The sequence below is a fragment of the Arvicola amphibius genome, chromosome 4 (genome assembly GCF_903992535.2).
Source record: "Arvicola amphibius chromosome 4, mArvAmp1.2, whole genome shotgun sequence".
NCBI lineage: Eukaryota > Metazoa > Chordata > Mammalia > Rodentia > Cricetidae > Arvicola > Arvicola amphibius.
Window position 1 is genome coordinate 61,187,657 of NC_052050.1, and position 26,886 is coordinate 61,214,542.

The 26,886-nt window shown below is 47.3% G+C and overlaps 1 protein-coding gene across 3 annotated transcripts in view; it reads right to left on the minus strand.

The window, feature by feature from the left end:
- LOC119811120 (myosin phosphatase Rho interacting protein) overlaps nt 1–26,886 on the minus strand; it is a 136,708-nt gene that overhangs the window by 31,820 nt on the left and 78,002 nt on the right. For 2 of the 3 annotated variants that reach the window (XM_038324692.1, XM_038324693.1), the window contains exons 4-12: nt 22,973–23,124; nt 20,435–20,519; nt 15,987–16,224; nt 14,820–14,976; nt 10,902–11,043; nt 10,081–10,188; nt 8,286–8,342; nt 7,253–7,321; nt 2,269–2,358 (exon numbers count right to left, since the gene is read on the minus strand). In XM_038324692.1, the coding sequence (XP_038180620.1) occupies nt 2,269–2,358; nt 7,253–7,321; nt 8,286–8,342; nt 10,081–10,188; nt 10,902–11,043; nt 14,820–14,976; nt 15,987–16,224; nt 20,435–20,519; nt 22,973–23,124 (1,098 nt within the window). Of the gene's footprint in view, nt 1–2,268; nt 2,359–7,252; nt 7,322–8,285; nt 8,343–10,080; nt 10,189–10,901; nt 11,044–14,465; nt 14,977–15,986; nt 16,225–20,434; nt 20,520–22,972; nt 23,125–26,886 lie in introns of all 3 variants that reach the window. The other variant, XM_038324694.1, reaches the window with a different exon arrangement.

Genomic DNA, 26,886 nt, shown 5'->3' on the forward strand with positions numbered 1-26,886 from the left:
TGACCTGCTTGAGACAGGAAGACTAATAGGACCACACTCTGGGACAGTGATGAGCTGAGTGTCCCCTAGACAAGGCAGTACACAAACACTGGCTCCTATCATGCAATAGCAGCAGCCTGCAGACAGATAGATGATCACATGTGCCCCTTTCCTCAAGAAGCTCTGCTAGCCCTAGGGACAAGAACACAGAACTAGCTGGGAACAGGGAGCATGGTGGCCAGGCCCAGCATCCTGCAGCCACAATATAGGTGTACAATGTGACAAAGGGACTGCCTGGGGTCTCTATCTGCTCTAAAAGGGCAGCAAGATGTGCCACACCATTCCTGTCACCATCTAGGTGATGAGAATCAAGGAAGTGGCAGAGGAAAGGTGATGGAGGGACAGGGCATCACTGGCTGGACAGGGGTCGGATGAATCTGTTCACAGTGGGGACACTGCAAGCAGATAGGAAAAAGGAATCTGAAACTGTCAGTAGCATACCAGCAAATCAGCTAGTAGGAAAATGAAACCAATACCAGTTGGGGGCAGGTAATGGAATGGGCATGGGTTGTAATACCAAAAACGACATGGGCGGGCCATTGTGCTGTGACCCAATCTCTCCCTCCATGGTGGGCTGCCACACACCTGGCTCACTCCCCTTCACGCAATACAACCATGGTGTACACAGCAGCATGGGGCTCCATTCACATTCTTAGCTAGCCCATTCAACCCTTGATGCAGGTGCTTTTAGGGTCTGGCCTCAGATTTGCTGGTGAGCTTTCTTAGTGTCAGGTTCTCAAAAGACCCACCACTTCCCCAAACCCTCTACTGGCTAGGACTGCAGAGGATCCATCTCTACTGTGAAGTCTGTGAGTAGTGTATATGGAACCCTCCAACACACTATGGGTTTCAGGAGCTCTCAGGTCTTATCTCACTCGAAGTTCCTCCTTGGCATCTTCAGCCCCTCCTTCCTTCCTTGCTCACCACACAACTACAACCTCCTCTTGGTCTTCCTTCTAACTGCCCCCTTCCCTCATGCAAATTCTCCCATACTTAGTTTACTAGCTAAGGCACATTTCTGGTGTCCACAACAGGCAGTGCTTTCCACACCTTAGGACAGTATTTGCCCTGACAAACATTCTCAGGTTCTACCCATCACCTAGCCTCTGCATTGGCACACTCTTCTGAACCTTCAGGGTAGGAAACCAGGCCCACCACTGGTCCCAGCTAATGTGGGGAGAAAGCAGAGTTCTCAGACTGTGCAAGTATTGTCTTGAGATATCTGGTAATCAAAATGAAGATGGGGAAAGAGTCAGGATTCTCATTGGATAAGAGGTTCATCTCAACATTCAGACTCCAGAAATGTTCTATCTCCTCCAAAGAGAATAGGAACAGAACACTGCAGTTGGACAGCAAAGAGCCAGGCCATGGGAACCGCTATGGATCCTTCCCCAGATACCCAGTACATGCAGTAGAGTCATGGTCAAGCTGCCCAGGAATGAGTGCTAGGCTCCTCCTGGCCTTTAGGGGTGTGTATTGGTCCCAACTTTGGTGGGTTTGAGACAGCCTTTAAGTCAGCAATAAGTTGAGTACCCAAACCATAAAGATCTTTGCCCCAGTGAACCCACCAGACTTCTAGTCTTGAGCTAGAAGTCAAATCCTAGAGCCTGTTCTACCTGCCATTGCTTCAAAGGTTTTGGTGAGGGAATACAAAGGCTTGCCCCAAAGGATGGGCTGGCTTTGTCTTACAAGCCCAGAATTCTGGATGACTAGAAAGAACTTTTGTGGTCAGCCTAGGACCCCCCCTTGGTAGTGACAGTGCTAAGATGATGTGAAGAGCAGACTCCTGCATCAGAAAGAACAAACACCAACCATAAGCCTAGGCTTAGAGATGGATACCAAATAAAAGGAGAATAACCCAGTTGACTGTAACAAGTGTGAAGCCTCACTGTAGAGAGCAAATGTCCTAGAAATTCCTTAACCTGATTCTAGGCAGCCCTTAATCTTTTACTCCCCATACTCTTTATCCTTCTAGTGGCCCTATACTCCAACATTAAAAATAAAAGAAAAAGAGCAATTTCTGGAGCAAAGCCTTTCAAAAACCTTGGAAAGAAAGATGAAGAAACCTATTTTTTTTTTTTTTTTTTTTTTTTTTTGCCATACCACGTATCAGGGGTATAGGTCAGTAGCCACAGGATAGAGACATCACGCTAACAGGAAAGACTGAATGCTCACCACACATGTTAAGATATAACCCTGCTGGTCAACTCTATCCATCCTCACACTCACATGAATCTGAAAGCCATAGTTTCTCTGGACTGGATACTCGGTGACATCATAACAGGTGGACAAGTCAATTTCTCCATCTAGGTCAGCTGCCTGCAGAGAAAAAGGGTAGGGAGAAATTCAGGAAGAGAGGATGCCCAAATTGTCACATTTCTGTGAGTGATGTCTTCCACTGAATGTCTTACAGGGCTAGTCCTTAGCCAATTGTCCTACAACTGCCAGATCCAAGTTTCCTCCCTTGGGATATCTGTACCACCATTTCCCCATGTGTCTGGCCAAAGAAATTCCACACTAGTGTTCCCTAAATATCCATCATTAAAATTCTTTTACATGCTTAAAAAGTAAGAAGATCCTCTGTGCTGGCTGGATTTCTGTCAACTTGACATAAACCAAGTCATCTCATCTAGAAGAGAGAACCTTAATTAAGGTATTTCCTCATGCTTATAGGCAAGTTTGTGGAATATTTTCTTGATTGGTGTGGAATGGCCTAGTCCACTATGGTCATTTTGACCCCTGAAGGTGATCTTGGAAAACAAGTATAAAAAAACCCAACCAGCCACCACCACCACCACCACCACCACCACCACCACCACCACCACCAACAACAACAACAACAAAAAAACCCAAAACCAAAAAACAAAAACAAACAAGCAGAGTAAGCCAGAGAGCAAGCCAATCAGCAATGTTTTTCCAGTCTCTGCTTCAGTTCCTACCTCCAGTTTCTAACCCAACTTCCCTTTGTGATGGACTATAGACCGTAACATAATAAACCCTCTCCTCCCTAAACTGCTGTAGGCCATGGTGTTTATTACAGCAAAAAGTAAGCTAAAACACACTTTTGTGTAAGTGGAACTCACCTATTGATATTTTCTGTATCAAAAATTAGAGATTTTAAGCATTATGTATTCACTTAAGGAAAACCTTAATAGAAGTTGAGGGTGGTGGTCCACATCCACAATTTGAGCATTGGGAGGCTGGGGAGGAGAACTGTGTGTTTCAAGTTAGTTTGAGCTACCTATTAAACCCCTTTCATGATAACATTAAAATAAGATTGAAAAATCAAGGTATGACTAAGAACCCCTGGTCAGAGTGGCAATGTTCATCTCTGCAGGTCTCCCACACACCTGATGCTGGACTAGTGTGCGTCTCCACTCAGCTTTCTGTGTTTATTCTGGCTAGCATGAGTGAGGACAAGTGGTCTAACAGATGGGACAGGAAGAATTTTCAAGGAACTAGCTGGTCTTTCACAATGAAGTCACATCTCAAAGTTTAACTGCAATGTGGAATCTGCAGTCCTATCAGTGAATATTCTGTGCTGTTAACTCTGAAACCCATAGTTCTACCCTTTCAACATCTCTTTTGCCAAGCATGTTCTGTAACATTAAATATTGGTCACAGAAAATATTAAGCTATACATAGCTTTCAAATTGCTGTGGGACAATGGTCTGTACCCTGTCATTTGTATTTTAAATAAACGTTGATTGGCTAGTAGCCAGGCAGGAAGTAGAGGCGGAGCAGTGAGAATTCTGGGAAGAGGAAATAGTCTCTCAGCAGTCATCACCCAGACACAGAGCAAGCAAGATGTGGCTGCCTTGCCGAAAAAGGTTCCAAGCCACATGGTTGACAAAGACAAGAATTATGGGCTAATATAACTTATAAGAGTTAATAAGAAGTCTGAGCTACTAGGCCAATCAGTTTATGATTAATGTAGACCTCTGTGTGTTTCTTTGAGACTTAACGACTGCAGAAACTGGGCAGGACAGAAACCTAACATTTGCAGAAGCAAAATGTTAAATCACTGTTTATTTCATCAGCAGAGCTTGCAGATAAAGAGAAGCTGTTGAGATTATGAATATGAACCTGCCACAATTCTCACTTTCTTTTCTTGATACTGGGACTCTGTACACTGCCTAGGCTGGTCTCAAATTCTTGGGTCATGTGACCTCCCTGCATCAGTGTCTTGAGTGGCAGAGACTACACTATAGGTGAGTAGTACCCACCAGTAAGTAGCACTGGATCCCGTGGAACTATAGGTATAAGCAGTTGTGAACCCCATGTAGTCCTCTGCAAGAGCAGCAAGTTCTCTTAACTGTTGACCCATCTCTCCAGCCCAATTGTTTTTTTTTTTTTTTTTTATTGAAAGCTCAAACTCTATTCATAATTGGCAACAAACTGTCCTTGAAGGGATAAATTCCTGGTCTAGTTTCATGAAAATGCCTGCCAAACCATCAAAATCAAGTGATCAGAGCTTATCTGTCAGCTGTTTCTACAAATAAGTGGTTAATTGTACAGATATGCTTCCGAAAGGTTTGGCAAGCAGTTGAGTGACTGACAGACACTTCCCATTTAAAAAACAATAAAAACAGGATAGCAAGGGATGCTCAATAAAGGTGCTTCCCACACAAGCCTGATGGTCCAAGTTCCATCTCCAGATTTAGAGCAGGAAAGAGCTGACTTCACAGTTATCCTATGACGTCTACATGAGAGCTGTGGCATGTGTGTACCCCACACAGATCTCTCTCTCTCTCTCTCTCTCTCTCTCTCTCTCTCTCTCTCTCTCTCTCTCTCTCTCTCTCAAAATAACAAAAGTTAAAAAAGAATACTAAAGAGAGATGAGGCATTCAAAGGTTGCAACTTAAAAATATCAAGCACACATCTTTAATCCAGCACTTGGAAGGCAGAGGCAGGAGGATCTCTGTGAGTTCCAGATCAGCCTGGTCTACAGAGTGAGTTCCAGGATAGCCAGGACTATACACAGAAAACCCTGTCTTGAAAAAACAAAAATAAAATAATAATAAAAATGTAAAAAACCAAATATAGCTGGGCAGTGGTGGCACATGCCTTTAATCCCAGCATTTAGGAGGCAGAGGCAAGCGAATCTCTGTGAGTTCAAGGCCAGCTTGGTCTACAAAGCAAGTTCCAGAACAGCTAGGATAGTTATACAGAGAAACCCTGTCTCGAAAAATCAAAACAAACAAATACAAATCAAAAAACTAACAACAAAACCCAAATATATACTTATATATAAAGTCATAAATAAATAGCCAAATAAATGGCCTATTTTGTTGTTTTTAAACATCACTGACTGTAAAGTAATAATACAGGCCAGGTACAATTTGACTTTGGCCTATTGCCAAGGCATTGGTTGTTTTATGTAATTCTGCTTCTGTGTAATCGGTGTTATGTTAGTAGCACAGTACTGACTCTCACAACACATCCTACTCTAGAGGCTGGTATTTCGGCAGGTAAAGGTGCTTATGGACCAAGCCTGATGACCTGAGTTCAAAGCCTGAATCTACTTGGTAGGACAGAACTAAATCCTACAAGTTGACCTCTATTATCTATGCTGCAGCACATCTGGGCACAATAAAAACAAAGTTGGTGTGGGAAGTCCTGTCTATGCTTTGCTTTTATTGGTTAATGAATGAAGCTGTTTTGGCCAGTGGCTTAGCAGAATAGGGCAAGGTGGGAGTTCCTAGCAGAAAGAGGAGAGAGTAGGCAGAGTCAATGAGAGGCCATGGAGCTGCCAGAGGAAAAAGATGCCAGCTGCTAGTTGGAACCTTGCCGGTAGGCCATGACCCTTGTGGTAAAATATAAAATAATAGGAATGTGTTAATTTAAAATATAACAGCTAGCTAGAAAGATGCTTAAGCTATTGGCCAAACAATATTGTAATTAATACAGATTTCTGTGTGATTATTTCTGGAGTCTGGGCGGCAGGGAAATGAACAAGCAGCATCTGACAACATAAAGTTTTAAGCCCAGCACTTGGGAGGCAGAGTCAGGCGGATCTCTGTGAGTTCAAAGCCACTCTATTCTATAGTGAGGACAGTCAGGACTTCCCAGAGAAACCCTGTCTCGAGAAACCAAACCAAACCAAACCACCCCCCACCCCAAACCATGCAGTTTAGAGTACTAGTTACCCTTTGCTCAAAGCTTACCATGTCTACAATCTGGATCTGCTTAGCTTACCAACAGCCTTCCTCTTTAGGCCATGGAGGCTAATAATAAGAATTTAAATACACAAACCAGCCCAAAAGATTCTTTTCCTTTTTCTATTATACAAGCATAGCATGGCAATTGTGAGATTCTTGAAGATGGATGGGTGATTCTGAAGGATACCAGATGAAGTTAGCAGGGAAAAATCAGAACACAGATTTGTCAGGTTGTTCAAAAGACTTTTTGGTAGGTAAAGAAAAGCACCCCTTCTAGTTGTTCCAGGGGTGGTAAGGAAATGACTCATCAGATAAAAGCGCCTCCTGCCAAGTCCATCCCTAGGACCAACATGGTAGAAGGAGAGAACTGACTCCCACAAGTTGTCCTATGGCATCCACTAATGTCCCATGGCACAGTGTTTTCCCCTATGCCCTAACACACACAAAAAATATATTTTAATGTAAGTTTTTCTACCACAACAAGGTAGAACAAGATCTAAGTTAATTTGTCCAGTGACTGAATTCACCACAACCCTTTTGCTAAAAAGCAAAGACAAAACTAGACCTGAGTTCACCCTGAGTACTAATTTAATTGTTTTAGTTCAAATCTTTGGATTTATAATGAGTATTTATTTGCATGCGTGTATGCCAGTGTATAACATGTGCACCTGAAGCCTGTGAAGGTCAGAAGAAGGCATCAGATCCCTAGAACTGGAGTTACAGATGGCTGTGACCCACTATGTAAGTGCTGGAAACCAACCCAGGTCCTTTACAAAAACAAATTCTCCTAATAGCTGAGCCATCACTCCAGTTCCACTTCATTGTTCTTGAAAGAATACAGAAAAGAGACTGACCAAAAGCCATTATACCAAGAAAACCAATTCAAGGCCTCAGAGGATGACCACAATGCCTATAGTGGGAAAAAGTTCTGCTATCAAAGCTGGATCAACTGTGTGCACTGAGACTCTGACACCCGAGGCAATAGGCCACCTTTTCAGATACATTTTAGCCCTGTACGTTTAGATACCAGTTTTGTCTTGCAGTTTTCTCACCTCCTCAGCCACGGAATCCCTGTAGTATCTCAGGCTCTGATCGGCCAGGACAAACCAGTGTTTCTTCCACTAAAGGAGAGAAAAATAAACATCCAACTATTCTGCAACATACCTACTGCTCCTCTTTGACCCCAGCTAAATCTAGGCATTCTGGAGAGCACAGGTAAAGCAGGCAACAAACAAATGACTGTTCTGGCAGGCAGCCATGCACTCATGACCTCAGGGAGGCCCTGGTTAAGATGCACTCCAACAATGAGGCAGTGGAGAATTGTGGGCCTCGGCCAGCTCTGAGCCCAGGGTGTAGTAGGTGACTGGTGCTGTGCAGTCCTTCATCCTAACTTCAGAGCCTGCAGACAGTTTTCTGCTGGGTCTATCACACAGAAAGGTGGCTGTGAAAAGGGTGCTGAGAGGCACACCACTTGGCTGATAGACCAGATGTGTGAGCCCCACTGTGTCAGCAGGTACAAACTAACCTGCTAAAGTCCCAATCTTCACTCTGAGGAAGGGAACTTGAGTCTTCAGGCAAAGCCAAGGGCATTTGATATGATGGAAAAAGGAGAAAGAGGGGATGCTTTGGCATAGTCTCCAAAGGCAAAAAGGAGCTAAGATAGTAGAGGGGTTTTTATGGGCCTCTAAGGCAAGGACCTAATATGCTCCAGGTCAAAGTGGGGCTTACAAATGACTCTTCTTGTTTGGACTTGATAATATTCACAATTCTCAGGGGCTAATGGCACCCCTAAAACTGAGCTGTTTTTTTTCAAACACAAGGATTTTGCAGCCCTATGTGATTGCCCATACGGCTGTCTTGAATGGATACTCAAGCCAGCCCAAAGCCATACACTGGTTGGTCTTGCCTCTGGGGAAACCTAGACTCTTAAGAACTTTTAGGAGCTAGTACTGTAGGATGTTCGTAGGCCAAGGACATGAATCAAGGCTCAAAGACCCTGCCAGGGACAAGACAAGTTGGGACTTACACCTGTTCCCCAGTCCTCCAGGCCTCAGCACTTACACACACACACACACACATACTCACCTGGCCATCCTCATACTGCTTGGTTAGCCAGCCTTTCTTGAAATTCAGTAGGTCAGGCTGAGGAAGAAAAAAGAACAGCTCAAGGGAAACCACCACGGGTCCCCAGTGATGGACAAACCATGTCCAACTGGGTTGTTTTCATCTAGATGAAGCAGCACCAGAAACAGTTTTTACCACCTACCAGATAAGCCTGCCCACTCTTTTGCCCCAACATTGCTGCCCAGAGGCCTATGTCCCTGAGAAGGGAGTTGAGGGACAAGGAGAGAGAGTACAGCCTCATTTAACTTAGGCACAGGAACACAGGCTGCCTGGTTGCTCTGAGATCTCTATTCCAGCTTATCCAGGGCTTGTGTGCATCCTGCCTTGGGGCAAAGAACAGGCCCCAATGGAGAGTTCCCATGCACCAAATGTACAGGGGGACACCTGCAGTAACAGCTGAAAGGGGAATCCAAAAGCTCCCGCGGAGGCTGCAGAAGGACTGAAGGCCAGAAGCCTGAGAGGCAGACCATGCCTGGGGTGGAGAAAACAGTAGCAGCAACCTTGTCCAACTTTCAGGCTGCTCTTCTACCAGGAGAAAGTTCAGTCTTATTCCCTATACAGGAAGGTAGGTCAGGGTCTACCAGCAGACCTGAGTGGGTGCTGGCTCTACTTAGGAGCAGCCTGCATTCTGCTGGGGACTGGTTCTCATCTGCTACATAGTACACCTGGAAGGCAAGGCTTTGAAGACCCCAGCCACCCCTTCTGTGGTCCCCAGCGCTTAGGTCTTCCACAGCTGTCCTGATCAGAAACTGGCTTTGATGTCTCTTACTACTCCAAGGACAGGGAGTGATCCAGAGAAATGACAACAATAAGGACAGGCATCCTGGGAGTTCCTGCTCCATTGTGGAGAGGCCATAGTAGACTCCTGCCTTGCCCCAACAGACCACGGTAGATGAGGCATCCCTCTGTGGAGCCTTGCTGTAACCCATGCTTCATAAGACTTCCTTCTACAAGAATTGTTTGAAGTATCAACAGAAATGGAGACAATTTAGGATGCCCCAGGACAGAGACCTGTACAAAAGGAGATCCCTTTTTGGTGTGCACAGTTGTTGCTGCTTCATGAGACTTGGGATGCAGGCCTGCTCACTGTCTTTCTGGCTTCCCCTGCTGAGCTGCGGATCTATGAGAGACTCTTAAACTTTCTGCTGTGGTTGTCACTGCTGTTGTGCCTGCCTCAGGGAATGGTGGAGGTTGGTCCCTGTGGGTCTTTTCTCCCTGGGCCTCTGGTAGTTGCCAGGAGAAGTGGCTACCAGCTGAGTTGACAAAGAAACTGCTCTGCCTGGGGAATGAGAGCTGGTGAGTGTGCCTTGTCTCCAGGGAGGCTGTAGACTGTTGAGAAACCAGGCCGAACTTTGTCTGCAGCTTCATTCCTGTACATACTCTCAAATGGGACAAATTGTCAGTACAGTGTTGCTCCTGTTCCAAAGTGCCAACAAAAACAAACACCAAAAGCAGGACAGCAGAAGTCAAGCTTGGGCTTCACATCTGAATTGGCCCAGCAGCCTCCTGTGCACAGAGACTTCCATGTGCTACTCAGGGTGCCACACGGCTCCCAGTCCTGTTGGGCCCAGGAGGGGAAGAATGGTCAGTTTCCAATGGGTTGCAGACCAGTGGGGCACTCACAGGCATGAGGGTGGCACAGAGGGAGGACCGGTGTGAACATATAGACATAAATGGACAGTGGCCCAGAGTGGCCAGAAGCAGCAGTGGTAGTGGCACAGATCTCCAGAGAACTTGGCACGAAGCCTGGGCTCACCGTCATGGAGGATTCTGTGGACCTCCTGTCCAATGACTTGGCTCTTCGGTGTGGAGACAGGGGACAAGCATCTGAGAGAGGAGCTGTGGGGGCTTCACTGGCAAAGTCCTGTGGCAGAGAGCAGCCACCCATCAGTATGGCCCAGGACAGTTTGGGTAGGCATAGGGGCAACATGTTGGGTAGTTCATCCCTCCTTGAGTGGGACAGTACTCTGTCTAGGCCCCACAGCAGATTCTGGGATGACCCATGTCCTGGCATACTTGGGTCAGTGGAGCAGCCTTTTCTGGTCATCAATGTCCTGGCTCTACCCAATTTTGCAGCTTCTCAGGTTATAGAAGAAGAGAGCAGGCATTTCGTGAGCAACAAAGAACTGTAAAGAAGGACTTGGGTACAGCAGGCCACAGAAGAGGCAGGTGGGCAAGAAGCTGGAGGAGTCTGGGAGGAGGAGGTCTGCTGAGGTCTGATGGACCTTGCGGGCCAAGCAGAGAATGAGGGTACACTTGTCATTCCAAAAACAAAACAAGGAAAGGTGTCATATTTGGCTTTGTTCCTGTGGCCTCAGTGGGAAGAAACTGTGCTAGTTGCACCTGGGATCTAAAACTCACTGAAGCATCCTGTGGCACAGAAGGCTGATGCTGCAGGAGGGAGAGATGAGGAAGACAGGCTGGTGCTCAAGAGGCTAACTGGAGGAGAACGAAGAGTGGAGGCCCAGAATAAATATGTCCCTGGTAAAGTATAGGACTCAGAGCATGTAGGACAGTGTGTTCCCCAGACCCAAGCCATGCTGCCAAAGGCCCCACTTAGCCCACACTGGAGCTCACCCGCTTTCTAGGGATGGCCCGTTTCTCACTGCGGCCCTGACGAGTGTCACTTGATGGAGTGGTCATAATCAGCATGTTGGTTTCCATGTGCTCTGCCTTTTCAATGTCCAAGGCCTCAAATTTCTCAATTACCTGGGACCTCCTACAAAAGAGGATATGAAGCTGCTAAACCAGAGTCTCCCTGTTTCCAAGGTGGGCTAGGTCTCAAGTCCAGTAGGGGGTCCTGTAGTCACCTTGCACACCTGGCCTACCTCACTGGGCTCCAGTGCTAGCCTTCCTGCTGGCATGTGAGGCACCCTTCGCAAAGTACTGATACAACTTTGGGTACAGATTCAGTCTACTTGAGCTCCATTTGTACCCCCCCTTCACGGTGGGCTGGAGCAGCAACAGAACCCTTCCACACTGGGCCTGCACTGGCCCTGCCCCACCACTGGACTCATACTGCTTGGTACCGAGGTAACCTCCCTGAGTCAGACACAAAAAACATCAACCACCACCTCTACGCACACTGTGCCCCACATGGGGTGCTCAAAATTTAGCAAGATAAAGGCCCGTGAATTAACAGTTTCTGCTAACATTAAAAGGAATCAAAATCAAAACAAAACAAAGCAGTTGATTTCATGTGAAAGGCCAGCGGCCTCATCAGGTGGTCTGCGGCTGAGACGACGGAGCTGAGATGGAAGCGAAGCAGGTGGAGATGGCGCGAACGCCACAGTGACACAGCAGAGGGTGGAGAGGGCAAGACCTGAAAGAAAACAAGGCTGGGAAATGAATGAACAGAAAAAGACTGCTTTTAAAATTCAAATCATGATAAATCAAAGTTATCTAAAGATTTAAAGCAGCAAAATCCCAAGGTAATGGCTGAAGAGAAAAACCCATGATCACCCCATAGCCTGAGGAGACACTGTGGCAGGATTAGGCAAAAGGCTTGGGCTGCCTACCTGAGGTCTGAGAGCTGATTTAAACCTGCTGGGAGGACCAACCTTCTCACCAAACCTGAGGTGTGCTCTCCTAGGGACATCTTACTCCCTCAGAATGGCATGACTTGTTCTGAAAGAGTGGCGAGGAGCTAAGGGGACGTGATAAAGGTTCCTCCCAGAAAATTCTCTTTTTAGGGATCACTACAATCTACCTTGAGAGGGCTTTTCCTCAAGGAAGTTAAGAGGCCAAGGGCAGGCAGCCAGGATTTAGGAGGGCTTCTGGGCGCTCTGCTTCCACGCTCAGAACTGTTAAAAGACTGGTGTGGGTTAGCCTGCTGGCCTACAGAGGCCTAGGGAAGGAGGCGGACTGTGAGAGCAGTTAAGCTAAGCAGCTGCTGAAGTGCAGCCAAGGTGTCTTGCACAGCCAGACTGCTGCAGGAAGATCTGGATAGCCACAGCCCTCGGGGCTATTGCTGCTTCTTGGTCTGAAAGCACTGTATCTGGCTAGAGGACTTCAGACCCCAGAATAGGAGGGTTGTGTCAGGCCAGGGTGGCATGCATGATATGGGTTTGTAGGGTTCCAAGCAGAGTAGCCAGCATAAAAAATAGGAGGCACTTGCTATAGCTGCTTGATATGGACACCAAAAGATGCTGTGAGACCATGGGCTTGGGCAACTTCTGTATAACTAACTGGTTCTCTGTTGCTAAGCTGGTGTTTCTGAAGTAACAGAGATGTCACAGAATCTGCCTCACTCAGGTGGAACTGATAGGTGTAGATCTCACACGGGAAGATGGAGGGGCCAGGGTTCCTAGGGGATGGGGTTATTTTCTGTTAGTTATTAACAGTGTTGTAAGGACCACAGCTTTCCCACACTTAACAGACACAGGCCTACGAACTGTCTAAGAACTCCTCAAAGGCTCTGAAGTCTCAACAGTAAATTCAAAGCTCAGAGCTGCTGCTCCTCTCAGGTGGGGCTTCTTACAGGCCTACCAAGGTTTCCAGAACTAACTTTAAGATTTCAACTGCCTGGCTGTGAGGCAGGTTTGTCTTGGCTACCACTAAATGCAAAGTGGCTGACATCTTGTCACCCTAACCTATCAGGGACAAGGATCCAGTCCAGTACTAGGTGGACTACTTGGTCCTCAAAGAGCAACACCAACCAGCGAGATCATTCAGAAAGGGATAGTTACAGGGGTAATGTGCAGAAGTAGTCCAGTACCAACACCAGAGGAAACCCATTCCCACAGTGGCAAAGAACATGCAGGAATAAAGCCTTGAGACTGCATCTATCTCTGGCAGGCAGACAAGAATGCTTTCAAAATTAAGTTCTCTGACAAGAGGCCAAGCCAAGCAGGTGTGCGAATTGTTAACTCTGGCCTGGCACTAACTTAAGGTATAGTCAACCCCATTTTGGAATCACTAGATCATAGTCTGTCCACTAGCCAGTGCAAACCCTCCCCTACCCACCCTGCAGGCCTCCTTAATTGTTAGCAAGACCTTTTACCCCTGTTATCCCAAATGCTTAAAAGGAATCATGAGCTCTGGTCCTGGGTCCTAACATGGGAAAGGACTTTCTGCTGAAGGCCTATCATTTGCTATTATTCATTATGAATGGTAGGAGGTCACCCAACTTTTTGAGCCTCAGTTTTCATGTCCACGAATCAAGGGGAATAGGTGCCTTACTGAGCCACCATTGGACTGTGAAGGTAGTCAGTTATACGGAATGCCAGGGAGCCATGTAGCATTCAGTGTCCACTGTCTACCTGAAGATCCATAAGCCATTTGAACAAGCTGGGTTGGGTGTTAAACTAACTGTGAATTGTGAAAGAGGACAAGAGAAAGAAAGTCCTTCCCAATCTCATCTTGCTCCTAACCCTGACTGACCATCAGCCCGCACTCAGGGCAGGGAAGACAGTCAGGATATTTCTGGAGTTGCTTTTCTGAAAGAGAACGTCTTTGTAAACCTAGCAAAAACTGGCTTTCCCCCCCAAGCAAAATAGACACATGTGTTTCTAACCTTTCCTGGGGATAGTGATGGGCCTTTAAAATCTGTCTGGTGTTAGGTAAGAAAACTGGCATGGACACAAAACCCAGCTCACAGATGTGACAGAGAATTTGGGAGTGGGTGGGTGTGGGCACAGCTCCAAGCTTGGGACAGCAGGGCAAGGGAAAAGCAGCAGGAGCCGTATCTTTTCAGCAGTAAGCGCTACATTTCTGCCGCTGGTGGGAAGCCATGTCAGCAAAGTCCAGAGGGCGCGTGGTACTTGGGACACCTGGAGCTTTTCAGGCTGCCTTTTGTATCCTCGTGGGAAGAACCTGTGTTGCCCTCTCTGCCTACTGTAGAACTGTCAGCATAAGGAGGGGCTGGTTCCTAACTGTAGCTCTGGGAGTCTTCTCCGAGAACAGAAGTAGTCCAAGAGTAAGATTCAGCCACCTACGGCCTTATCTGGGAAGCACCAACCTAGAGCAGCCATCCCGCAGGCACTTAGTCCTGTATCAGGCGCTGAGTTGAGAACTGGTGCCGCAGTCCAGGGCCCGGAGAGAAAGTGCTCCACATACTAAACATAAATCATGTTCCTGAGGTACACTTGCGTGAGTGTTATGTATGCATACATGAATTTAGCCCTCCAGCATCCTCCTTACCTCCGCTCGTTGCCAAACAGACGGGCCACCTCTTCCCTGCCAGGGCTCCGGGCCCGAGTCCTACGCTCCAACCGCCTTCTCTCCACCTGGAAGGCTTCTCGATGGCTGATCCGGATGGCCTTAGGGACGTCGGCCAGGGCGGCATACTGCCTGCTGGCTTTAAAGGCAAAGGTGCTCCCCAGTATCTCTGTTCCCCACCCCCCAGCATTGCTGGAGTCCATGTGGTTGGGCGGCCTGCTGGCCTCACCCATGCTGTCAGGGCAGATGCTGTAGACCATGCGACTTGGGGCTGGAAGACCTGGGGAATGAAGGGGGTGGCTGAGTTCCTGTGAAGGTGATCCAGGACAACCATACCTGCTGTGTGGGGTGCTGGGGCTGGGTGGAGAGAGTGGTGGAGGCAGCTGCTCCTCAGCCCTCAGGTCCTGCTTGGCCTTTTCTAGGGAGAAGTAGCCGCTCTCTACCCGTACTTTCCGACCACTATCCACACGGTCCCCACTCATGGTGCTTTCATCTGGAAGAGAAGAGGAAGCTTGCTCAGACTGCTGCCAGTTCTGTCATGATAACTTTCCACATGATCAAGCCCACACATGATCAACTAGGAGATAGATGCCTCAACACCATCCACCTTCACACTCCACAGCTACAATATGGGGTAGAGGTGGAAGGAGAGCACTGTAGGCAGAAAAGGATCATCCATCTGTGTTGCCTTTACTCCAGTCTGGTCACTTGCAGTCAGGCTGGTAAGTAGGCCTTTTGTACAGTTTTGGTGGGGAAGCAGGACTCCATCCTAACCGATAGTTTTTTTTTTTTTTTTTTTTTTTAACCAGACCACAGGAGGAAACCAACAAACAAGACACCTTTCAGGCTCTTAATACATTTTCAAGGCAGGGAGGAGGGCTTTTGTTGGCATGAAGTGGAGCACAAGGATTGTGGACTGGTGTATATGTTAAAGAACTCAGATTGAGGGAGGCAGCAAAAGAAACTTTAGTTCTGCTGAGGCATCACAGCATACTAAGAGGAGAGGGCACAGTAATGTTAATAGCTTCTTCCCTGGCCCTTCTTCCTCCTAGCCAGGGGCTGAGCAAGAACGTAACAATGAGGAGAGGGGCAGTACTGCCCTAACTGCTACCTCTTTAAAGACAGGCGGCAACTAACCTAGTGGGTTCTAAGAGCTAATGTAATAGGAACCTGTGGGACAGGAACAGAGGCTTCCTCATATAGGCAGAACAGAGTGTCTGTAGTTCTCCCGAGGCCGACAGAGTAGGTGCTACACCTTTTTCCTTCACAGATGGGGTGGAGAGGCCAAGCTGAAGTTCACAAGGCAGGAACCCAGTCATGCTAAGCCAGGGCTACCCAGAACTGATATAGAGAAGTACAGAGGGAGGAAAAGTTCAGGCCCTATGACTGAGCTCCTGTATCATATTCCCAGTGTCATTCCTGCCCACGGGATGGGGTCCCACTCCGGCAGTACAAGATGGATCACTGCAACAGTGGGTCCACGGCTGATCAGCTACTGCTCACCTTCTTTGCTTTCTGGCCCTGGTTCCCGTGGGGTGCAAGCAGCAGGAGGCAGGCTTTGGCTGGGACTCTGAGCTGGATTCAGGCTGTTCCCATCAGGCTGGTCTTTGGCTCTCATTTCTTCCTGCCAGAGTGTGGATTTGGTGGTAGGAACTTTCTCGGCACTGGGAATGCTGCTACTGCTGCTGCCACTGCTACCACCAGTGCTGCTCGTGACAGCCATCTTAGCAGGCCCAGGCTCCTGGAGAGATAACAATGGGGGGTGGCAGCATATGAGCACATAGCCCAGGCTAGCTCATCATTCCTGGCTGCTAAATTACAAGGAATACAAGGCCAGTAAAATAGTGTTGGAGAATGGAAAGCTTTTCTTTTCCTGATTGTTCTCTGAGGAACCACAGTGTCTTGCCCAAGGGGCCTTGCAAAGAGAAGATCCTGGGTTTCTACCAGCGCCATGTCATCAAGCATGCAGAAACTCTGTATATTGCTAGACAGTGCCTAGAATAGCAGCCCAGTTATTAAGGGTGAGTCCACAGGAGTTGATTTAGAGTCTACCATTCCTAAACCCTCAGGCACTTGAGACATAAACAAAGGGAGACAGGACAAGGCAAAAAAGAACACTCTTCTGACAGAGGCCCACTGCAATCAAGATCATTGGGGTCAATGCAGAAAGTAGATTCCATAGCACCCTGTGGTCTTACTCTCTCTTAAACTTGAATGAAATAGCAGGGATTATGTGGAAGAGTTACTGAAATAAGACAACACTAAGGCCTGAACAGTTGCTCATCCACATAAGGAAAACTTATCCCATGGCTGGGCAGTGGTGGTACAAACATTTAATCACAGTACTCAGGAGGCAGAGGTAGGCTGATCTCTGAGTTTGAGGCCAACCTAGTCTATAGAGAGAGTTCCAGGACAGCCAGGACTACTCAGAGAAATCCTATCTTAAAAAACAAAACAACAGCAATAACAACAACAAAAATCCTATCCCATGTTGATGATTTGTGGAGGTGAAGCCTTTAGGATATGGTTAGGTCATTCCTCTTTAATGGAATCAGTATCCTATAAAAGAGGTCCAAGCTATCTACACTGGTCCTTCTACATGTGTGAGAGAACTAGGAAGTTGGCACCTTAACCTTGTACTTCCTTGTCTCCAGAATTCTGAGAAAACAACAGTGTCTATTGTTTCAGCCTCTCAGTCTGTGACATTTTGTGACTAGCATCAGGAATCATGTAAGACACACCATCCCACTCAAGCCTGCACATTCACACCTGTCACATGCACACTTTGTTCTCATGCACAAGCTGTTCTTTATTGGTAGCCCAAGTCATTTCCCAGTTTTCCCAGGGCACAGAAGCAATATGGCCCTGAGCAAAAGGGGTCTGGGGGTGGGGGTGGGGGGTAGGCTAAACTCAAAAGACGCAAAAATCTAGTTTCTAAGTAATAAGAGAGCTGGACTCTTTAGATGCTGAGCTCAGATAAGGAAAGGATGGGAATCTCAACTGCCCTGCAGTATCCACTCTTGTCCTGTGCCCAACCACTCATACTGCTGAGGGGGCTGCCAAGAGGATGGTTTTAGTCAATTACTATCTTGCCACAAAGAGGTGGTGATATATAATTATCTACCTTCCACTCCCATCTGGTCTCATGCCACAGAATTGGGCCTGACCCACACCTCTGACCCACAAGGAGCTTATTCTTTCTCCTTTATAACAGTATTCTGTCTTCTGGAAGATGGGTAAAAGTTCCCCTATCCTTTGGCAAGATCCTCTGATTAAGTTTCAAACCCTGAGACAAATTGCTGAGGTACCTATTTAACATATCAAAGCAGACCTGGCCTTCAGGTTCTCCCAGCATCCCTCAGTCCCTTCCAGTTACAGGGTACAGGTGGTATACCCCACCCCCTACCCTAAACTTCTTCAGCCCAGAGGCTGGGCTGTCCTTCCCCCAGAGGCTCTTTTCTATATATATAGTACAGCCATTTTGGTTATTCCACCTCTTTCGTACCTTTGGTTTCTGCACCTTGTCATCATCATACCTCCCCCTACCCCCAGGGCCAATGGCTCAGCTCAGTCTGCTCATGTCTACCATGTCTACTCTGGACTCTCCCAGATGTCTCTGCCTCTGGCTATGCTCTCCCATGTATCTATAATAAACTTTCTTCTACCATAACTAGGAGCCATGTTCTTTCTTTCCTTTTTATGTCTTTATTTTTCATTCACTTTTTCTTTTGAGCAGGGATGAGAAATATAACTGGGTGGATGTGGACACACAAAGGGTTGTAGAGGCACACACTGCACAGAGCCAGCCTGGGTTAGCAAAGGTTGCAGGCACCTAGGTTCACTGCACCAAATCCTCAGTAGCCAGCTGTCATGTTTCTGCTGTTAACACGGTAATGAACCCTGGCTGCTATCATAGGCACTCAGAAGAGCTTCTAGAGCCAAGAAAAAAGGAAGTAAGCTCCTCCTTGAGGGGTACCTTTTTCTACTTCTCTGGCATGAAAATGGAAGAGGGGCCACAGTGAGGAGGAAGGGTCCTGCTTTGAAATAGAGGGCAGCGGAAGCCCTACAGAAACCAAGAATCCTAGGGAAGGAAGGACAGGGAATGTTCAACATATCCAGATACAGAGCAAGGGCATCACCCGGGTCTTTGCCAAAGGCCTAGAGCTTTGGCAGGGAATTGTGTGTGGGGGAGGGGGAACGGGGGTGGTCAGAGAAGAGAGCCACTCTCCCAAGTTCCATGTGGGCAATAGACCTGGGGAGAGCTAGGGGACTCTTGCTATGGCCATGCCTTTGGGGTACTCCTGTTCCCCTCTACTTTAGGCCTTCTCTTCAAGAGCATATGTATGATGGCCGGCACCTCTTTAGGAACAAGCTGAAGTTAGTTAGACACGGCAGAAACCAAGGCTTCCAGTTCTCAGTGGTCTAAACCAAAACTCTTCTGGGCTTGTGCAGGCCCATGGAGAGAGGAGGAAATAGAGCTTCATGCTCACCCACAGAACCATAAGGGCCACACAAATGCCTCTGGCAGCAGGCTGTGTGTGGGGTGTACCCAGAAACTTCAATCCAAATGCAGTCCTTGTCTCTCTCCTGAGGCCAACCAGAGGTCAGTTGTAGAGAAGGAGAGAGGCAGTGCCATAACACTGATGGAAGAGGCTGGGAACTCAGTGCCTGGGCTCTGAGGCATAGCCTCGGGGAAGGGGTGACTTCCCTGTCTTGGGATCATAGGGCTCTTTCTATTTGCTAGAGAGTTGGAGTCTAGTCACAGGGCAGCATCACTTGGAAGGGGCAAAGTTGTGGGGGAGGGGACACATCCAAATTTCTAGCCTGACCCAAGCTGTCTCCTGTACATAGAGAGTTACCTTATTTGGAGGCAGAAGCTCTGTGCTGCAGTGTTTCCAAGGCATCACCATGGAAACAAGGCGTAACCCTAACCACTGTTATTCAGCCAGGACTTTTTCCCCTCAAACCAGGCAGCTTGGGGGATTTGAGCATTAACTGCTGCTCCATAGCAGAAGGTTCTACTTTCAGTTTCCCGGAAACTGACTGCATATTTTCATTTCTCTGATTACATGTTTTAATGACTTCTAGTTGGGGGCACTGCTCTCTGGGCATCTTTGGTAAAGATGATATACAGGATGGATGGTGGTCAATGGAGGGCAGGCCTAGCTGCACCCTGCTAGGAAGAGAAACTGTCCACAATAGTCCTAGGGATGTGGGGACCAGACCAGCCTCTCTTTGCTTCCACAGGACCCTGGCTTTGTGATGCCCAGAAGACCTATCTTGCTCATTTTCAGGACTAGCTTAATTATCTAATGTAGGTCAAAACCCTGGTGAGGGCAACATTTGGTACAGAGGGAAAAAGATGAACACTAAGTACCTACAACCACCCTAGCCAAAGGCCTTGCTGGAAATTCAGAATGGTGATTTTACCCTTCCAGAGCCCAAGGGTGTGGTGAACACAGCAAGAATGGGGGCAGAGCCCTTCTGCCCATGAGCCCAGAATACCATCTAGGAAGAGGGAGGGGAATGAGAAAGAGTGGGACAGTGGGAGGAAGGGAAGGACTGCCCCAGTCACCTAGCTCTGGTCACAGTCAAAGCAGGGACCCTTCTTTCCTTTGACTGTGTCAAAAGAATAGACCACTTTGCCCTTCCCGGAGGTTGACAGGATGGGCAGGGGAAGGGTCATAAGCTAAGCTGCTATTGCTTGGCATTTGCCGTCAGGCCTGAAACCTCCTGAAGACAGCCCAGGACATTCTAGCAGGCTATTCTGCTTAGTGATTTAGAGAGGATGACATATGGCCTATGACTCCTAAAGTATAAGCAGTAAAGTATAAGGGAGGAGGCGACATGCAAGTTGTGACCACCTCAGCCCTAGCCAGACCTTTCCCCCTTCTCTTGCCCTCACTTCTTCCCAGGCCCAGCTCCACTAGGGGACAGGCCAACCAGCCTACCTGTGCGGTGGGTGGCTCTACTTTCCGTTTCTTCTTCTGGTTCTGCTTGTTGGTTCTGGGATACACCATGAGCATCTCTAGCCACCTGCAAAGAGAGGAGAAATAGCACCAGGTAAATCCCTGGCTTTTAGGATCCATGACTCCAGGCCTTGCTGGAGTGGTAGAGACCTCCATCCCTTAGGTGCCCTTTCTGGAGAGACCTATTAAGTGGTCTCAATAGTAATACTGAGCAGTTACCCCAAATCAGAGGGCAGAAGTTGGGTGAGACTCTATCACAGAGCAAGGCAGGTAAAGTATAGGCTGTATGAGGCAATGACCCTTCCATGGCCACCATGGGCTCAAAGCAAGAAGACTTCTCTATTCTGACAAAGAGGCATGGTCCATCAAAGGCATTACGGAATGGAGGGACATCACTGTTCCATTACTGACCCTATTCTCAGGACCTAGTCTCAACTTCTTGCCTTAGTATCCCAAATCTGGAATTTCAGGTGTCTGCAGCCATACTCAGCAACATGTGACTCTGTCAAGGAAGCCCAGTGGGATGTATCCAACATACTCCTCAGACATTTTAGAAATGTGAAGAACAACAATCCAGTGAAGAGATGGGGATCAGTTAGTGACATGAGGTTGGTGGGTACCAAGTTTCTTCAGTTCCCAAAGACAGAGCTAGGTCAGTAAGAATGAGAGAGTGGGCAGAGCTGATGGCAGGGCAGGGAGTAAAGAATCCTAGCCTCTGGGTGAGCCAGAAAGCAAACACGAGCCCCAATCAATCCTCTGGAGAAGCTGTGTCAGTATGGTCTCAGCAGCCTGGAAGTCACTCATGGCATGAGAGAACTAGAGAACGAACCACCTACTTCCTTCAGCCAATCTGGGGGGGGGGGGGGCAGGGAGGAAGGCTGAGTAGGTGGTAGATGTCTCTGCTTTTCCCCATCCAATTTGGTGAAAGTATCTTCTCCTTAGGAACTGGTTTTGATGTGACCAGAGCATGTAGGCCAAGGGGGCCTGGAGTACAGAGATGAAGAGCCACGAAAGCCTTGGAGAGGGAATCGCCATTAGAGGAGACAGAGAAAATGAGGAAAAGCACTTGCTCTTGGAACATTTGTGTCGTGCCTAATTTCTATGGGTACCAAAGATCCCAGAATGTGGGCAAGACTACAGAAGCTGCTGCTTGGGTCAGAAGAGGGCTTTCAGGAAGGAGAGGAGAGAAAGAGCTTCGGGTGGCCTGCTATAACTATGGCTGTGACACAGACCTACCAATAAGCTGTGAACCTTGGGGAGTATTAGTTAGCATACACAATTTTGAAACTACAGGCTGCTTGCTGGAACCTTGGTCAGTTAATGATCATCAATAACCATGTCTACCTAGCAGGTCACCATGGTACATGCTGACAAAAGAAGACAACAGAGAAATGACCAAGGAGAGTGTCTCAGAGTAAAGCCAGGACCCCAAGGTAGTTCTCAAAGGGATCATTCAGACAGATGCTAAACATCACCTCTCTGAACCACATGGCATCAGTAACCCAGTTCCAGATACTCCCAGCTTGTCCTGAAAAACCTCAGACTTCCTTTTCAATCCCAAATGCCACTGGGGTCTTCCTTAGATCCAAGCCTAGGACGGTGAGCGTCCCTAGGAAAACTCACTTGGGACAGGTGTATTGGATCGGGCCAGATAACAGCAGGTACAGCCAGGAGGACAGAAGGCCACTCACACCTGACTGCTCCCCTGCTTCTGACAATCTGATTCCTTGACATAGAGTAAAGGCTCATCAGAAGCCCCTGGAATCCTTAAATCTGATGTTCTGAGTCAAACTCAGGAAGACACACAAAGCACTCCTCCACACTGTCTGCAGAAGCTTGAAAAGGAGAATTCTTAGTCACTCAGCAAAGGATATTCCCTGACCAGTATTGGCTGACTTCCTGAACAGCCAGCCTCACTAGAGATACAGCCCATGTTAAAGGAAGGCAGTTTTCCCAGTGGCCTTGTACTCGCTCAAACCATTGGTCCTCACTCCCTCTACCCTGTGCTACAGTCTGTTCCCTTCAACCCCAGATTGACTTCTTCAAAAGGTTTGACACATCTGTCCTCTTTCAGCCTTATAAGATGATGGGGTTCATCACTGAGAAAATACATGCATATGCATCACCTGAAGTTTTCAGTGCTACATAGGATGTGTGAGCGGGCGTATGTGGTGGTGGTGGTGGTGATGGTGGTGGTGGGCACCAACCAGTGAAGAATTATGAAGAACACTCAGGGGGCTGGAGAGATGGCTCAGAAGTTAAGAGCATTGCCTGCTCTTCCAAAGGTCCTGAGTTCAATTCCCAGCAACCACATGGTGGCTCAGAACCATCTGTAATGGGGTCTGGTGCCCTCTTCTGGCCTTCAGGCATACATGCAGAAAGAATATTGTATACATAATAAACAAACAAACAAACAAACAAACGAATGAATATTTAAAAAAAAGAACACTCAGCAGCCCTGGAGTCTGCAGAATTGAGTGGACAAGCAGACAGTGCTTCTTGTGGGTCTGGGCAACTTACCCACTGATGATCTCCTTGGTCTCTGCCCTGATAAAATGTTCCTTGTCGGGCGTCAGAATGCAGAGGGAGAACTTCTGCCCAGTACGAGCCTCCCCGTCCACCACATCTGTGCACTGGTTCATGTTGATGGTGCCCTGAGGGAGGGTGGTAGGCTGCAAGTACAAAAAAGTCATTCAAAAGAGGTAGTGTCAGGTTCCACAGCCACCAGCAGTCCTTTAGTCCTTGGCCCTCAAGTACTACTTCCTATCCACCCATCCATGGTAGGAAAGACCAAGTTGGACTTTTTAGAGGATACCTAGCTGGATTTCACCTCCTCCTTGGAGAGCAGTGTCCTGGCTTGCACTGGAGACTGCTGGGGAGAATAGGAGGCTAAGATCCTAGTCTCAGATTCAATACCAAGGTGAGTTTTTTTGTTTTGTTTTTTTGTTTTTTGTTTTTTTTAAAGACAGGTGAACAGAATAGAGCCACAACCCTGAGCCCTAGCTCTGAGGCTGGGAAATAGACCCAAAGGCCCACACCTAAACATACCATGGCTTTAAGGAGCCCTACAGAGACTTCTTGAAGGGCTAGGGATTGACACATGCACACACAGACACACAAATGCACAGTTAAGACACCAAAATAAAGAAAACTAAAATCAGAAAAGGAAGGCATTGAGAGAATCCCACTGAAGTGAAGGGCTGGTGAGAGGTCTCCATAAAGAAGCCAGAACTGTTAGTCTCACAAGGCCCCCAAACACAGATGCTCTGGGAGAGCAGACAGGGTGCTATGTATCCTATCATGCCCATTTTTTACATTGCCAGATCCTACAGAGAAACACTGTCAGTCTGTTCCAGAAGCCACAGGTGGGTAGGCTTTGGGGCAGACAGCAACTTCTCACCTAATTCCCCAAGACCTACTACTTGAAGGGCTTCCTTTCTTACCACTAAGTGTATGGAGCAGCAGTTGGTCTGCCTTCCTCTATAGCTCTATCGGATCCATTTTTACCAAGATCCTGCTGACTGAGGCTGAGGGTGGGGCCTTGTCTAAGAGCAGGGAATGAGGCCGGATACCCACACTGAGCTCAGAACCACCAACCCATGAGTTACATCTGTCAAGTGTGTGTTAGGCAGGCTCTCTCCAGTTAAGGTCATCCGAATGATCCAAGAGTTTCTAACTTGCTTGATGTAGACTCAGGGAGAGTGTGTGTGTGTGTGTGTGTGTGTGTGTGTGTGTGTGTATAAGACACACACCATGATGACAGGGATGGCACAGTACCAGAATAGAGGGTTCTTGCCCACACAAGGTCCATGATAGCCTTCCCATGGCTGAAGCTGGACCCCCTAACTGGTGAGCCTTTGAGCTCAAAAGCACATATCACAGGGGAGGGTATATTAAGAGGGCCCAGCCCAGCTCTGCAACAGAGGGAGTCCTGCAACCCCAGCAGGGCTTCTCGGGGACCAGTGGACAGAGATAGTAGTCTAATACTCAGTCTTGCCTAGGTTCAAAGCCTGGTCTTTCTGGATGGGGAGACCCAGGATAGGGTCCTAATTTTCCTCGCCTCTTCTTTCCAGTGCCAATCCTTCTAGTCCACATCAGTTTTAATCATTGGTCCTCTCTAGTATGCTTCATAAACCTGGTTTGGGTGAATTGTGCTCTAAGAATTCTTTATCCCTGTACAAGGCACACCTTATTTCTGAGACAGAAGAGAAAAAACTGATGCTATCGGTATTGGGAGGACAGAATGACAAGCTGTGCAGAAAGCTAGGGGGTGGTCAGATAGAAAGAACTGCAAGGAATGCCTCTTCTGCCCTGCTGCTGGGACTCCATTCCAATCCTTGAGATTAAAGTACTGACAGTCAAGGCCAGATGTGGTGGTGCACACCTTAATCACAGCACTTGGGAGGCAGAGGCAGGTGTATCTCTGTGAATTCGAGGCTAGCCTGGTCTACAAAGCGACTTCCAGGACAGCCAGGACTGTTACACAGAGAAACCCTGTCTCAAACAAAACAAAACAAGACAACAACACAGCAATGGCCATGATGGATTTCAGATCTATGTCAATAGAGTATGAAATATGACAATATATCACACAAAAAGATTAGTTAAGTGGGGATGATAAAACATATCAACAAAAATCTTGTTCTTTCTTTCTCCAGGGATTGGCCACTAGGCCATTCAAGGATTCAGTGTCACCAAACTGCTCAGGTCCCTACAGCCCTACTTTCCCCTCTTACACAGCAACAGTCTGTACTAGACACTTGACCATGAGCCAAAGACCCTAACTTAGAGCTGAGTATCGCCACGGTCTAAACTTTCAACCTCTCTACCTCCCAGGCCTCAGCTCTATTTCCTTTAGAAAGGGTTACAAAATGGTCCATAGAGGGCAAAAACAGCCAGGTAGGCACGTAAATTGACACACATCTGTAATCCCAGTACCTGGGAGGCAGAGGAAAGAGGACTGATGAAAGTCTAAGGACAACCAGGCTAGCCAGGGCTGAAAGAATGACAGGAACTAGGATAGGACAGGAGGAAATTGGCATTCACCTTTAACTAATGTCTTTGATGCCCCCCCCCCCGCCTTGTCAGAAGAGGGGGGAATCACTGGATCCTGACACACATACAACTAGGAACAATCAGAGAATACTATAGAAGGAAGGGGTAGCTATGGTTCTAGAGCCCAATCCATCCACAGGGCTTGCAATGAGATGGGAAGAAACTGTTCCAAAATTAAATTCTCTCATTTATAGCTAATTTCTTTTTAATGGAGCTTTACTAAAAATTAATTTGTAGCACACAACTTACCTGTTTACAGAGTATAGTTCAATGACTATTCAGCATTTACAGAACTGTACAATACTCACCCCTACAAACCTCAGGCCATTAGCCATTATTTCCCTCTGTCTCCCTCCAACTTCTCTGCCTCGGAAGAGTTATTCCTCCAATGTTTTATACGAACAGAACCACATGATGTGCAACCCTTTGTGTCTGGAAGCTCCTTCCTTACCCGCACTCTGAAGGTTCAACACACCACCTTTTTGCCCAGGCTGAATACCATCTACCATGTAGATGGACCCCATTTTGTGTTTTCACTTCACCACTGATAGAAACCTGGGCTGTTTCCATTTGGGACTGTTGTGAACAATACTGCTGACACTCATGTTCACATGTTTGAATGGCCACATACTTTTACTGCTTTCAGGTAGATAGCTAAATGTAGAATTGCTTGGTCAAATGGAAACTGTATATTTAACTCTTTCAAACGCAACAGACTATTTTCTGAAGTGGCCGAATCACTTGACTATGAGCTGTGAAAGGCTCTGGAACTATACAAACAAACAAAAACCTCCCCTCTAACTCCTTGGGTGTAGTGTGCCACAGTATGCATCCTTACCTTCCACTTGTTTGAGACTGGTCTCTTTATTGTTTACCACTGCATGAACAAGGGAAGCTGACACTCAAGTTTTCAGGGATTCCTATGTTCCACTTCCCATTTCATCCTTAGAGTGATGGATGTATACTGACACGCCAGTTCAATGTGGATTCTGGGGATCTGAACTTAAGCCCTCACACTTGTGAGGCAAGTGCTCTATCCACTGACCATCTATCTACCTTACTCCACATTAACTTCCCCCACTTACCTGGCCTTTTTTTTAATGGGAGTAGCATAAATGGCAGCCTAATAAAGATATTATGAAAGCTACTTTTTCAAGTCTTTACATTTATTTATTTAGTATGTGTGTGCATGTACACAGTACATGTATGGAGGCCAGAGAACAAGCTTCAGGAGTTGGTTCTTCCCTTCTACCATGTGATCCTTGGGACTGAATTCAGGTTTACCTCATAGCCAACTTGTGACTCTCACTTTTATTTTTAAAATTAGTTTACAAAATAATAAGTTTCCATCTGGGGTTTTGACACCTAGTTAATTTTTA